Consider the following 14,459-nt stretch of genomic DNA (forward strand, 5'->3'; position numbering starts at 1 on the left):
GTTGGATGGCATCTAACATAAGTCTTTCCGTCTGATTCAATATGGCCTTTAGCAAACTTGATCTACTTCTGCCAGTTCATCTCAGAAATTATTGGCTTCTTTCGAGTGATCTGGCCAAACAGTCCAAATTCTTTTAGGCAGTTTCTGACAGTTTGTGGTGTAAAGCTGATGTCAGTTTCATCAGATAATTGCTTGCAAATGTCCACTGTTGTTAGCATTCAGTTACCTTCAGAGAGCCTATGAATTTGCCGATCCATCTGTACTGTTGTTTTTTTCGGAGCACCCATTCTTTGCTGATCTTTGTATTGACCAGTGGCTTAGTAAAGCTTCCATGCTTGAACAAAAGCCATTTTGCTGCATCCTAATTGCTTGCTAATGTTCATGACGAACACAATTTGCTGATGAAGCAACACGATCTTTGATCTAGTAACTGGACTGATACTACGATGCTTTCCCATAGCGAATTAATGTGTAACAATGCTCGGTTATTAAACCAAACCGTGCAGTATGACCAGCTATATGATCACCCATTTGGTTTATTCATTTGCATAATCTTGGTATGGTCTTAAACAAAATAATTTTGGTACGGTCTTAAACTTATTTTGCTGACAATTATTAATCATTTGAATTAATTGTGCATTCAAATTATTCAAATTGTAGAAAGATATCTAATGCCTATATCATTCGAAAGAGAAAAAAATTCTACATAAACTGTAAGAAGTAAAATAATTTTATACAGTTTTGTTGTTATAAATAAATTAATGAAGGAATACAACTGTCATCATCAGTCTTAAACTTATTTTGGCCAGTGTGTATGTTGTAAAGCATAAGGATGTATATAAGTGGGTAGGCTGAAAAGTTCATAGGTTGACCAAGATATTCTCATGGAATATGACCAAATGAGGTTTATTTTGCAACATAAATCCTCTTGTGGTTTGTACAATTATTCCACTGGATCTCATTGGTGAAAAAACTTTCATCCTGTTGGTCAAAAACGTAATCAACAACAGATGTGACATCATCATCACTGCAATACTAGTTCCCAGCCAAATGTTTCTTCATGTTGGGGAACAGATGATAGTCAGATGGGGCCAAATCAGGAGAATAGGGATGGTTATCAACCAGTTGAAAGTCACAGTCATGCATAGTAGCCATTGAAACCAAGGACTTGTGTGCTAGAGCATTGTCCCGATGAAACAAGACTTCTCTCAGTTTTCCAAGGCTTTTGGTCTTGATAGTTTTTCGTGATTACCTCAGCAAGTTGGCATAGTACTCTCCATTGATGGTGTGGCCCTTTTGAAAATAGTCAATAAACAAAATGCCTTTTGCATCCCAAAAATCTGAGGCCATCACCTTCTCTGCAGAAGAAACAACCTTGGCCTTCTTTGGAGCAGGTGAGGAGGGGTGTTTCCACTGCATGGATTGTTTTTTTTCTCTGGCTGAAAGTGATGAAGTGAAGACTCATCCTAGGTTAGGAAACATTCAAGGAAACCAGCTGGATCTACCTCAAATAATGTCAGATTTTCCCATGATGTGATCAGCCGGTGCGCTTTTGAAGAGGTGTCAGAAGACCACTTGCCAAACAGAAACATTTGTCATGCCAAGTTCATTGTGCAGAATATTCTCAATTCTCTTATTTTGATATATGATCAATTATCTGTTATCCATCATCATGTGGTGAACATGATCAGTGTTTTCCTCAGAGGTGGCAGTTGCAGGACGTCCAGGCCTTGGGTCATCTTCAAGCCTCTTTGTTCCCCTCCTAAATTCCACTGCTCACTTTTGCACTGTTGATAAAGCTGGAGCATCATCCCTTAATGTAGCAACCATGTCAGCATGAATGTTGTTGGGGGCTAAACCCTTTTTCTGCAGGTACTTGATAACATCACAATGCCAAAATTTTGCCCATTTCCAAGATAAGTTTCTACTAGTTACTTTTGAAGTCTTCTTTGAACAGTCAAGTGCTAGTTTAGTTGGAAAGAAACAATGTAGTTATTAATAACAAGAAGAGTTGAAATTAATGCATGCAAGATTTCAGAGCTCTGGCATCACTCCTTCATAGTCAGCCTATGAAGTTTACAGCCCACCCTTGTATTGTTATGCAAGAGTCTGCAAATATATTTATGAGAACATGTGGTCTAGTGGTTAGGGTACTGCACTTATGATCATGAGATTGAGGGTTCAATTCCCAGACCATGTGGTGTGTTGTATTCTTGAGCAAAAGATTTCATCTTTGCAATCACTTTGATATTTGACATGTGACACTAAGCACCTGTACATGTAATATTGATTTGGTGGAAGCAATAAGCTACTGTGCATCAAAAACATTTTATCACTACAAACAAATCATCTGTGAAGAATGTTCAAAAAAAATTTCAGAACTGTTTTTCTTGGACTCAAGATACTACCATTATTATTAGATATCATAAAGGAGACAGGAGTAGCATTAGAAAATATCATAAACTATTTAAAATTAAAATAGTGAAACTGAAAATAAAATATATTGTGTCCAGCAAAAAATATCACACAGGGATTAATTTTCATTCGGTGAGGTTGATTTAGCAAAGGGATTTGAGGAAAATTACATAACTCTAAATCTACACTACCAAATGATTTATTTTTGATATTAAATGGAATATAAATTAAATATTTTGACAAAACATGCTGTTCCAATCTCACTGAAACTGATGAGACTTAACTAGGTTGAAACACCAACCCTTGAGTTGTTAGACTTGCTTGTTTTCTTCAAGGATTAAAAATCCAAAGTTGTTTTTAGATTAAGGCTGGGAAAACTTTCTGATATAAAATTGTTTCCTATATTTTGTGCGTGTTACATTATTTTCCTCAAATCTATGTCACTAGAGTATCTGTCCCCATCCTTTTTTTTTGTACTATGGATCAGTCTCATGTAAAACAATTAATCCAGACTAGGGAATCATGCCTGTAACAAAACAATAAAGTGCATAATAAAAAATACATATTAGCGTGGATGTTCTGCTAGAACAAACTTTACTGTGGTAGATAGCATGAGAAAAACTCACATACAGGCTTTTGGTACAGAATCCATGCTGGTGATAAAAACAAACAAGTGTGCATTCTGCACCAAAAGCCTGTATGAGAGCTTCTCCCATGGTATCTCTGCAGTAAAGTGTGTTCTAACAGAACATTCACATTTAAGTGGGAACAAATATTACCTCAAAGTGCATAATGTATAATTTAATTATTACATATATGATGCAAAAACACCCTGCAGACTGTAATAGTTAATAAATTAGAAATAGCATTAAAAAATTTATTTTTTCTGTATGGCCATGAGCTGTGGATCATGTGGTATCAGGCTACCATTTGTGTAGTGGCTGGAAACCACTACACTAAATGATGCATTATGAATATAGACTGATGTATAGTCTCATTGAGTTTATAACTTCACTAAAGATGATAAAAGCCAAGCAAATCTAAACTGTGATTCTTTGGTTCACTCTAGGAGTTATTACTCCAAAATTATTTTAGAACCAGACTATGATAATTTTTATATAAAATTTAGATTATTTTGTGCCTCTATTTTCTCCTGCTGAAAAAATACTTAGCATAAGAGGTTAAAATAACACAAGGTATTATAGAGTTAGAATTTGTGGATAAAAGAAAACCATTCATACTGTAAACAACTTAAGAATTTATAAACTTCAAGAGAATATGAAATAATTCTCTTTTGGAATGGTGAAACTCAAAGAATATAAAAGCTATAAAAAATAAAGTTTCTAAAATAGAGAAATTCAAAGGATTGCTTTGGTCCCATGGTAGAACACCTGTCAGGTTTACAGAAGATATAGGTTTGAGTTCCACAGGTAACCTTTGACCTTTTATATCCAAAGGGCTTTCTAACTCAGTCATCATCATCATCATTTAGTGTTTGTTGTTTGTCCATGCTGGCATGGGTTGGATGGTTTAACCAGGGCTGGCAAGCTGAAAGGCTGCACCAGACTCCAGTCTGATTTGGCATGGTTTCTACGGCTGGATACTCTTCTTAATGCCAACCACTCCAAGAGTGTAATGGGTGCTTTTATGTACTACTGGCAAGGGTGCCATTTGCATGACACTGGTATCTGCCATGACTGCAATTTTACTTGGCTTGATGGGTCTTCTCAAGCATGACATAACACCAAAGGTCTCAATCGTTGCCTCCATGAGGGCCATTACTCAAAAAGAGCTTTTCACATACCACTGGCATCAGCCGCTTTGCCTCCGTGAGACCCAGTGCTCAAAAGGTGCTTTTTACATGCCACTGGTACAGGTGCCAGTATGTGACACCAGAATCAGTCTTGACTATGATTTCACTTGGCTTGATGGGTCTTCTCAAATGCAGCATATTGCCAAAGATCTCTGTGAGGCCCAAAGTTTGAAGATCATACTTCACCACCTCATCTCATGTCTTCCTGGGTCTAACTCTACCACAGGTTACCTCAACAGAGATCAGCACTTCTTTACACAGCTGTCCTAGTCCATACGCATCGCATGACCTTACCAGTGCAGTCATCTCTCTTGCACACCACATCTGATGCCTCTTTTGCCCAACTTTTCTCTCAAGATGCTTACACTGTCGAACATGCACATTGACACTGCATATCCAGCGAAGCATACTGGCTTCATTTCTTTCAAGCCTATGCATGTCTTCGGCTGTCACAGCCCATGTTTCACTGCCTTGTAGTGTAGCTGTTCGCACACAGTCATCATAAAATCTGCCTTTCAATCTGAGAGAGAGAGGCTCTTTATTGCCAGTAGAGGTAGGAGCTCTCTGAACTTTGTTCAGCCTATTCTTATTCTCACAGCTACACTCTCAGAGCATCCACCTCCGCTACTAACTTGGTCACCTAGATAATGGAAGCTATCTACTACCTCTAGCTTATCCCCCTGGCAGTTGATGGAGTCTATTTTCTGTACATTTTTGGTGTTTACTGTACTTGTGCATCTTCCACACACAAAAGCTATTTTCCCAATAAACCTTCCTTTGTTATTGCTGCACCCCTGATGTGTCCATAGCTTATACTGGGTACATCTTATGGAATTTTTACCAACGCCTTTTCTACAGATTGAGCAAGGCTATCTACTTGAAGGGATTTGTGACTTGTCTACCTTCCTTCTTACTAAGACTTTGGTTTTTGCTAGGTTAACTCAAAGGTTCTTTGATTCTAGACCTTGCTTCCATACCTGAAACTTCTTCTCTAGTTCTGGTAGTGATTCAGCTATAAGAACAAGGTCATCAGCATAGAAGAGCTCCCAGGCAGCTTAAATTCCACTGTTATTGCTTGGGGGACTATGATGAACAAGAGGGAGCCGAGGACCAATCTTTGGTGAACTCCTACTTGTACCCTGAATTCTTCACTGTACTTGTTGCCAACCCTCACCTCAATGGTAGTGTCCCTGTACATGGCTTGTACAGCTCTCACCAACCACTCATCTATCCCTAGTTTCCACATTAAGCACCAGATAAGGGATCGGGGGACACTGTCAAAGGTTTTCTCCATGTCAACAAAAGCCAAGAACAGAGGTTTATCTTTGGCTAGATATTTCTCCTGCAGTTGTCTTACCAGTGGTGCTTCTCCCTGGCACAAAACCAAACCATATCTCATCTAGACTAAATCCTTCCATAATTAGTTGGGCTATGACCCTCTCTGTGACTTTCATCACTTGATCCAACAATTTGATACCTCTGTAATTATTTCTATCTCAGGCATCACTTTTACCCATCACTGGGTATGACTCTTTCGAGAACCACCTGATTTACAATATGGGTGACTAAACCATAACCCACCCTGTCAGATATTTACATATTATTATTTATAACTCTATCTGCTTCAAGTTACACTATTCCAAAAGAGATTTATTCTGTGTTTATATAATCATGTTAAATATTGTGGAGAAAAAAACTTTAAGTTGTGTTTCTTATGGCAGTCAGATGGGGGGGGGGGGGACAAAGGGATGGCCAATTTGTCATATTTAATAAAAGTAAAATGATTTTTAAAAATGTTTAAATTATTCAACACCACAATGACAAAAGAACTGTACGGATGCACACTCTATTAAGAAGGGCAGGATACGGGCAAAAACTTCACTAGTATTTCTGTGAGTGAGTGGACTGATATTAGGCAGTCTGAGAATCACTGCTTTAACCCTTTGGTTACCATATTCCTGTTGATATACACTGCATTTGTTTCAATTAATTTTGAGAATAATTAAGAATTTAGCAAAGTAATTTAATCATTATTAAACTGGTATTTGGAACATAAATTAAGTCAGAAATTTGATGGAAAACTTTAATTTGGATCCCTTTAAAACAGAAAACTTGCATCATAGAACCAGGGTCAGTCTCAGGTAGGTTGATATCAAAACAGTTAAAGCACATTTTCATCTACCGCAAACTTCCATGGTTTTGAAAAGGAAAAAACGTAGTAGATTTTTTGATCACAGATTTTAAAATTATTTTTTTTTAACTAAACAGCTTGAAACTTCTATACTGGTGTAATTTCTCATGTTGAACATTGTTTACTTTCAACGTTTTGATAAAATTTTGTATTTTAGAAGTTATTTCATGTTAAAGTTGTCGTATTTGGGTAATTTTAACCAATCAACGATGTGTATTCATCTGAAGAAAGCTACTGCTGTAATTGAAGAGTAACAGCTTCCAGGTCATCTCTACTAAATATTACCACTCTATTTTCTATTTTCTATGTTCTATTTTATTTTTGTTTATTGCTTGTATAGTATATTACATGCTTTTTGATCACCACTTTGTACATTTGTATTTTCATCACTCGTACAAAGAGGCGAGCGAAAAACAAAACAAACAAAAAAAAAAACAAGGCGTGTAATATGCAACACAGGCAATAAACAAAAAAATAAAATAGAACGTAGAAAATAGAAGATGGAGTGGTGACATTTAGTAGAGATGACCCAGAAGTTGTTGCTCTTCAATTACGGCAGTAGCTTTCTTCAGCTGAATACACGTCGTTGATTGATTAAAATTACCCAAATATGACAACACGAAATAACTTATAAAATATAAAATTTTGTCAAAAATGTGGAAAGTAAACCATGTTCAGCATGAGAAATTATACCAGTATACAAAGTTTCAAATTGTTTAGTTAAAAAAAAAAAATTTTTTAATCTGTGAGCAAAACTGAAGAGATCTGATTTTTTTTCAAATGAAGTAAACAACTGAGATTAGGAATTTTTAATATTTAACCTTTTAGCATTTAAACCAGCCATATCTGGCCAAAATATTCTATCTGCTTTATGTTCAAACTGGTCAGAGCTGGCCTCTCACACCAACACTACATTATCATTCTAAAAAAAATTAAGTTACCTCATTAAACACTCAAAGTTACAAAATAATGCATGATTAATTAAAAACAACGTGAATAAATATGCATCACTTTTGACAAACTAATGTGAATGCTAAAGGGTTAAATCCATACTACATTTTGACTAGTCTGATCGTTATCATAAAATGCTTTATTCTTGGATGTGCACATAGTAACAAACTAGTTTTGGAGAAGCAATCACAATAAACCCTCAGTTTAATGGAACCTGGTTTAATGAATTTCAAATTTAATGGAATAAATAATAATAATAATACAATATAGTACTATTATGATTGTCACAGCAAAATACTTTTCTACTGTATAGTAAAAAAGGCAAGTAAAAAGCATATATACATGATTATGAGTTAATTTTATATTGTACAAATGTGTGTCATCATCATCATCGTTTAATGTCCACTTTCCATGGATTTTCATTTTACATTAAAAGTGATTAGAAAATTAGTTTATCTTTGATTTAACAGAGTTTTGGCAATAATAGAAACACCTGCTTGCCTCTATGAAATCAAGGATTTACTCTATAAAACTGAAATTAAGTTCATACTTGAATATAGCTTGCTACTAATTGTATGTATACATCTTGAACTGATCAAAACAGTGTAGGTGCAAATATTGCAAACAATTATCAGTTTCAAAGATGAATTTATTAGCTTGAAAATTTATAATAGGACACATTTCAGACACTTAGATATTTGAATAAATGCTTTAAATATACCTATTTTCAGTTATGAACCATGAAAAGAAAAAGGATAGAAGGGAATTAATTTTTGATTCTGCTTTTGTAAGTATTAGAAGAGAACTGACTAAGACAAATGACTATGCCATGGTTTGTGAGTTGTAATTTACTGCACAGAAGCATGTTTTTGTGTCTGGGAAGTGCATCTAATTTCATTTGCATCAGTTTTTCTTGTGATGTTCATGGCCTTTTAATGATATTAATGAAAGTAAAGTGTAAAGATTATAAGTGGGGAAAAAAACAGTCCTGTAACTATTCTCTCTGAAGCAGGGAAAAGAGCTTTCACCTCTGTCAGTAGTGATTAAATATTTAACCAGACAAATTCATAAAGTCAAACCTTGTAACTACATCTATTGTCAATCCCTACTTTTCATAAGCACACCAACATGCTTGTAATTCCAATTCATGTCAATACAGCTCATTCATGAACCTATATGTGATATATTTGTATAGTTGAGGTAAATATCAATGGGCTTTATTTGAATTAATTTGCCTGACAAGTGGTTCTAACACTTCACAGTTGAGTTGTTATAGTTAGTGTTAGCATTCAATTCAGAGTGTAACAAAAAAGTTACATTGAAAAAAGAATGCAGTTTTCATTCTTTTGACAAATATGGAAGACAGTTCTAGACGTATTCAGATTTTATGAAACCTCTTCAGTGAAGCGTAAACTTCAATGGACAACAATTATATATATTTTCTGAACATTTCTATTTTTTCTACATCAATCAATCAATGTATATTTTTGTTCATTTACTTGGTGATTCTCTCAACAATGCTTCAGCAAGTACAGTTAAATATATGCTTAGCTAATGAGGTCTAATAGGATTGAAACACATCCAAAGTTGTTTATCATACATTGTTTTTAAATCTTCCAGTCATTAAATATACTTTCATGTATTTAACTAACTATAACATAGATGACATCTTAGGAAAATATAGTTTCCCAGTATTTCTCATTCTTTACCAACAAATATTCATTGTAGTATATACATATATTCCTTTCCCTCTATTAATCTTGCAAATATGTGAATGGCTATGTTTTGCTGAAGAGGTCTAATAAAATTAAAACACGTCCAGAGTTGTCATTGTGTCTGCCAAAGCTCAGACTATTCTTCTCTCACTATGTTGCCTATTTCTAATATAAATAAAAACTCTTGGGAACAAACCCATTTCAAAGAGCAGTTTTTAAAATTATTTTTATTTGAGTTATTGCACTTATCTTTGCTGGTTGATTTAAGCATAATTCATGAATGTTTACTCTCCTCGACATGAATATAATGTTGACTAACTAAAGTTATCATGCTCACCACACTGTATTACTTGGTTATTTCACTATCTATCATCTAGTATAAAGAAGCTGCACTTCTGCTGAAGAGCTTTAACAAAAGCTAAGTTGGTCCAGAGTTCTCTCCCATACTTTCCAAGTAAAAGAAAAAAAAAATGCTGGTCGTTAACTAACATTATTTAATGTGTAAAAATAATATCGGTCATTAAGTAATATTACTTCTTAATGTAAGGTGGTGAGCTGGCATAATCATTACTGTGCCAGGTAAAATGCTTAGCTGTATTTTGTCTGTCTTTACATTCCGAGTTCAAATGTTACTGAGGTCGACTTTGGGGTTGATAGAATAAGGACCAGTTGAGCATGAGTTGATGTAATCAACTTACACTCCCACCTCCAAATTGCTGGTCCTGTGCCAAAAATTGAAACCAATATAACTTCTTAATATGAATTTCAATATACTTTTGATTTTTAATGTTCAAATCATTCAACAAATGGATGGTCCTTGAGTGCTTTTAGCAACATTCAAACAACAGCCAGCATTTGGATCAACCCTCCATTACCTTTTGCACATGTTTGTAGTACAGATATTTAGGCTGGACACCAACTGCAATCTTATCAGTCTTGGAAGGAACTATAAAGATTATGGGTACTGTCATCTCCTCTCATGACTGACTTATGTAACTGAAAAAGTAAACTAATATCTTGGTTGTTACAAAACCTAGGTGCAGATGAATAGCTCGTGAGAGCTGTGTAAGTCATGTTAACTGGTACACTGACGGTTACGACGATGAGGGTTCCACATGATCCCACCAACAGAACAGCCTGCTTGTGAAATTAACATGCATGTGGCTGAGTACTCCACAGACACGTGTACCCTTAATGTAGTTCTCAGGGAGATTCAGTGTGACACAGAGTATGACAAAGCTGGCCCTTTGAAATACAGGTACTACTCGTTTTTGCCAGCTGAGTGGACTGGAGCAACGTGAAATAAAGTGTCTTGCTCAAGGACACAATGCGTTACCAGAAATTGAACTCACGACCTTGTGACAGTGAGCTGAATACTCTAACCACTTAATGACCTAGATCTCAAAGCTGAATCTATCGAAGTATTTAGGGAATAAATTCCAAATGCAGAAGTAAAGAAAAGAAGTAGGAATTCTATATGATGTATTTAATGTAAACAAAATGTTCATGATGTATGTAGGATTACAAATTAGCTGATAGGGAAGACCTCATTTGTAACAGATGCACAGAAATCGCTAACACTAAGAGCACCCATAATGTAAATCATTACAAATGGCCAGAGGGCTCTCCAGAAGTAGTTAATAGTTTCCATTATTTAACTGACCTAAATTGCAGGAAAGGAGGGTGTTCCAAAAGCATAGAAATCAATATAAGAATGAGTAGGAAAAGCTCAAGGAGTTATATCTCTGGCAACAAGGGGATTCTCTCTCCAAGTGCAAGAAAGATTGTATGGCACAAGTAGACAAAGTGCAATGCTGCACGACAGTGAAACACAAGCACTGAATGCAGAAGATGTGTGAAGATTTGAAAGAAATGAAGCAAACATCTTTTCTGGATGTGTAATATGTATGAATGATGCAGCACAAATGAAGAGAAAAACAGGGGTATAAAAGGAATCAGATGTGTACAAGAGAGTAGGGTAAAGAAATGTTAAGTGATTTAAATGGAAGTTAATCTGCTCTGCTCTGCAAATGACAAAGACTAAAGACATGAAAAATGGTAAAAGCTAATTTTGGGAGACCTCATGTAGGAGAGGACAAAAAAATTGTATATGTAAGCACTGAAAACGATGTATGATAATGATGAAGAATAATAGAAACACTTCTTTGACAGAATACAAATAATGAAGCTTTGGGAAAACCATCTATCAACTCATCCTGGTATAGAAAAGAAGTTGGAATATATTTTCATAAGATAACCTTTCTTATCACTGAAAATTGATAATGAATTTTTACTTAAATGGGGAACAAAATAAGGGCAAAAATAATGTTATAAATTGAACAGAAACTGTGTAGGTAAAATACATAATGGTAAAAGTTACAATAGTAAATGTAAAAGATTACGTTTTTTATAGAGGAAAAAATTCAGAATTATTAAGGGAAACTGCAATTCTTCCTCTAATTTAGAATCCCTTTTCTATATAAAAGAGGATTAGCTAATGAAGTGAATTAAAATTACTTCAACTATAAATCACTGAGTTCCTAACATCTCACTATTTAAAGTTGCATATTGAATTAATTTCATATTGTGGAACTTCATACTAACTGGTAATAATTGCCATGTATACTGCATACTATGAGCATCCAAGTTTCCTATCTATATTCTAGCAGTATAATGTTATAATTTGTCTAATAAAGGAATTTATATTTGAGACTCTAGCTAGAATATGCAGCATTTTTCTGAGGTAGCACATAACCCCCCCCCCCCATATCAGTGGAATCTCATGTAATGCCAAGATTCATTGTACCCTACTCTACATAATTACAACAGATTGGAAAATGTCTTAAGTAGCACCAAACAGGCTCAAGAGTAACGAATGATGAACGAAAATATATTTTCAGCTTATAAGTGTTTTTAAGAAATGGCTTAAGTTTTATCGCATGTAATCAAATGGAATTGTTATTTAAATTTCATCACTTAGTTCTGATGTTGAACCAAATTGAAGTCCCGTTCAGATCTTGATAAAATTCACACGGGTAATATAAAGTGTCCCGGTTCATATCAAATAGAAATATCGCTGGTGGGAGAAGAAAATGAAAGTGTCCACATCGACAACATGGGATCAACAAAAATATTACTTTTTACGAACGAATAGATAGCACTATTTATTTAGTTTTTTTTTTCCGCTCCTACAATTAAAAAAAAAAAAGTAGCAAATCTAGTGCATCAAAGAATGTAATTTCTTCGGATGTTTTATGCATCCTAAATTTGTTTTCTTTTTGCAGTTATAATTTATGATGCTTAAAGCATAGAGAAATTACTTTTTTTTTCCAAACTGAATAATTTTAGACTTTAGTCTTTATGCACGCCTTTATATATATATATATATATATATATATATATATATATATATACATATATACATATATATATATATATATATATATACATATATATATATATATATATATATACATATATATATATACATATATATATATACATATATACATATATATATATACATATATATATATACATATATACATATATATATATATATATACATATATACATATATATATATATATATATATATATATATATATATATATATATATATATATATATATATATATATATTAACCTAGGAAGGAAGGACAGTGCTCATGGACAGGGCATTCTCATAATGGGGATCTGGCCCTAATGTTTACGAGAGTGAATCCTGCTAAAAGCACTTAAAGCGCCAGTGGGTGGAGTTAAGCCGGGCGATGGTTAAATACCGCCCGAGTAGACAATGGCGGGATTTGAGCTCAGAACGCCAAGAATCAAATCAAATACTACAAGACATCCCATCCGAGGCTTAAACTATTCTACCAGATATTAATATTTAGGCAATATTTTGCAACATTGTCAATATTTACTAATAAAGTGACGATCGATGAAACGTGGAAAGCGAGATTCAAAAAATCGTTTCAGTAGCTTGATTTCATGTAGTAAGCTTTTTCACTACACTTATATCATTAAACCCTTGTGTGGCAGAAGATTCTTTTCATTTCACGATCCCTATAAAACGGTTTTACCAAGTCAAAGCAACCACTTATTGGATTACAATTTCGATTCCTACTTAAAATTAATTTCATTTTATTTGCTTTTAGTAAAGACATGGATATTACATTTAATTTCTTTCGACTGGGTACATTCAAGGTTCTCTCTCTTTCTCTCTCTCTCTCTCTATATATATATATCAGGCGAATTTTTAATATTACACCCATCTCATGAAACGGGTGTAAACTCTGATTGGAGGATTGTTACAATAGCTATCAGATCCTCGTGGAGAAGGTTAAAGCAAGAAATTGAGTGACTGTTTTCTTTTGTGAAAGAAATTTTTTGTCCAAAATATTTTTTTTCTTTTACATTTTTACTATTACACGCGTCTCAGGAGACTGGTGTAATAGTGAAAAAAGATTTTTAAAACCCCTCAACCTCAGGAAAAAAATATACTATTCTAATAGCAGGTGCTGCGGGAGGTTCTATTTTCCACGAACTCTTGGATTCCCAATACACTTGGAAAAGGCACCAATATAACAGGTTTCAATTTTCTTACACTCTGTAAATCAATTAAATTCATATAGATACAAGAAATATTGTTTCGGAGCAGGTCTCGTGCAAACTTTGGCAGACGAATCAACAAGTTTTTAGGTCACCGCCCCCAACAAAGTACACATATTAAAGCAATGTTCAACACCTTAAAAAACACAGATTGCTGCAGCTAGCTTATATGATAGAAAATGATAAGTTACAAATCAACAGTGTTCGAGATGGTCAATTGTTAACAAACATATTGGAGAATTTTCTTTTGTTGACATTGAATAAAGCACATTACGCCGAAAGAGAAAGTTTTTTACTAGAAAATATTTTGAGATATAATAATAAAGGAAATCAGGATGTGTCTTTAAAGTTACCTTGTCAGAGTCCTTTTTTGTTAGGAATCGACGAAGCATTTTCCAGTAATTTTGATTATCGTGAATATTTTAAAATTATTTTTAAAGATTTAATTCCTTGGAAGTAAATTGCTTTCAAACAGAAACACCGCCATAACAGAACGTTCTTTATACATATAATAGTCTACAGTCGACAATATAAAGAGACCACTGTCATACAAAGAACTTCAGCCGAACTCGTTTTTATTCAATCACGTTATAAAGGCAGGATTTACTCTTTTACTTGTTTCAGTCATTTGACTGTGGCCATGCTAGAGCAACGCCTTTAATGGAGCAAATCGACCCCGGAACTTATTCTTTGTAAGCCTAGTACTTATTCTATCGTTCTTTTTTGCCGAACCGCTAAGTTACAGGGACATAAGCATACCAGC

The 14,459-nt window shown here is 34.3% G+C and overlaps 1 protein-coding gene across 7 annotated transcripts in view; it reads right to left on the reverse strand.

The window, feature by feature from the left end:
• The window catches only part of LOC106877628 (uncharacterized), a 116,191-nt gene extending 102,000 nt beyond the window's left edge, over positions 1 to 14,191 (reverse strand). For 6 of the 7 annotated variants that reach the window (XM_089358277.1, XM_014926574.3, XM_089358288.1 and 3 more), the window contains exon 1: positions 14,050 to 14,191. In XM_089358277.1, coding sequence (XP_089214403.1) covers positions 14,050 to 14,088 — 39 coding nt within the window. In that variant the 5' untranslated portion in view covers positions 14,089 to 14,191. Of the gene's footprint in view, positions 1 to 7,240; positions 7,342 to 14,049 lie in introns of all 7 variants that reach the window. The other variant, XM_052970460.2, reaches the window with a different exon arrangement.
• Positions 14,192 to 14,459: the final 268 nt, after the last annotated feature.

Source organism: Octopus bimaculoides, chromosome 1 (assembly GCF_046866305.1).
Source record: "Octopus bimaculoides isolate indiv1 chromosome 1, ASM4686630v1, whole genome shotgun sequence".
Lineage (NCBI taxonomy): Eukaryota > Metazoa > Mollusca > Cephalopoda > Octopoda > Octopodidae > Octopus > Octopus bimaculoides.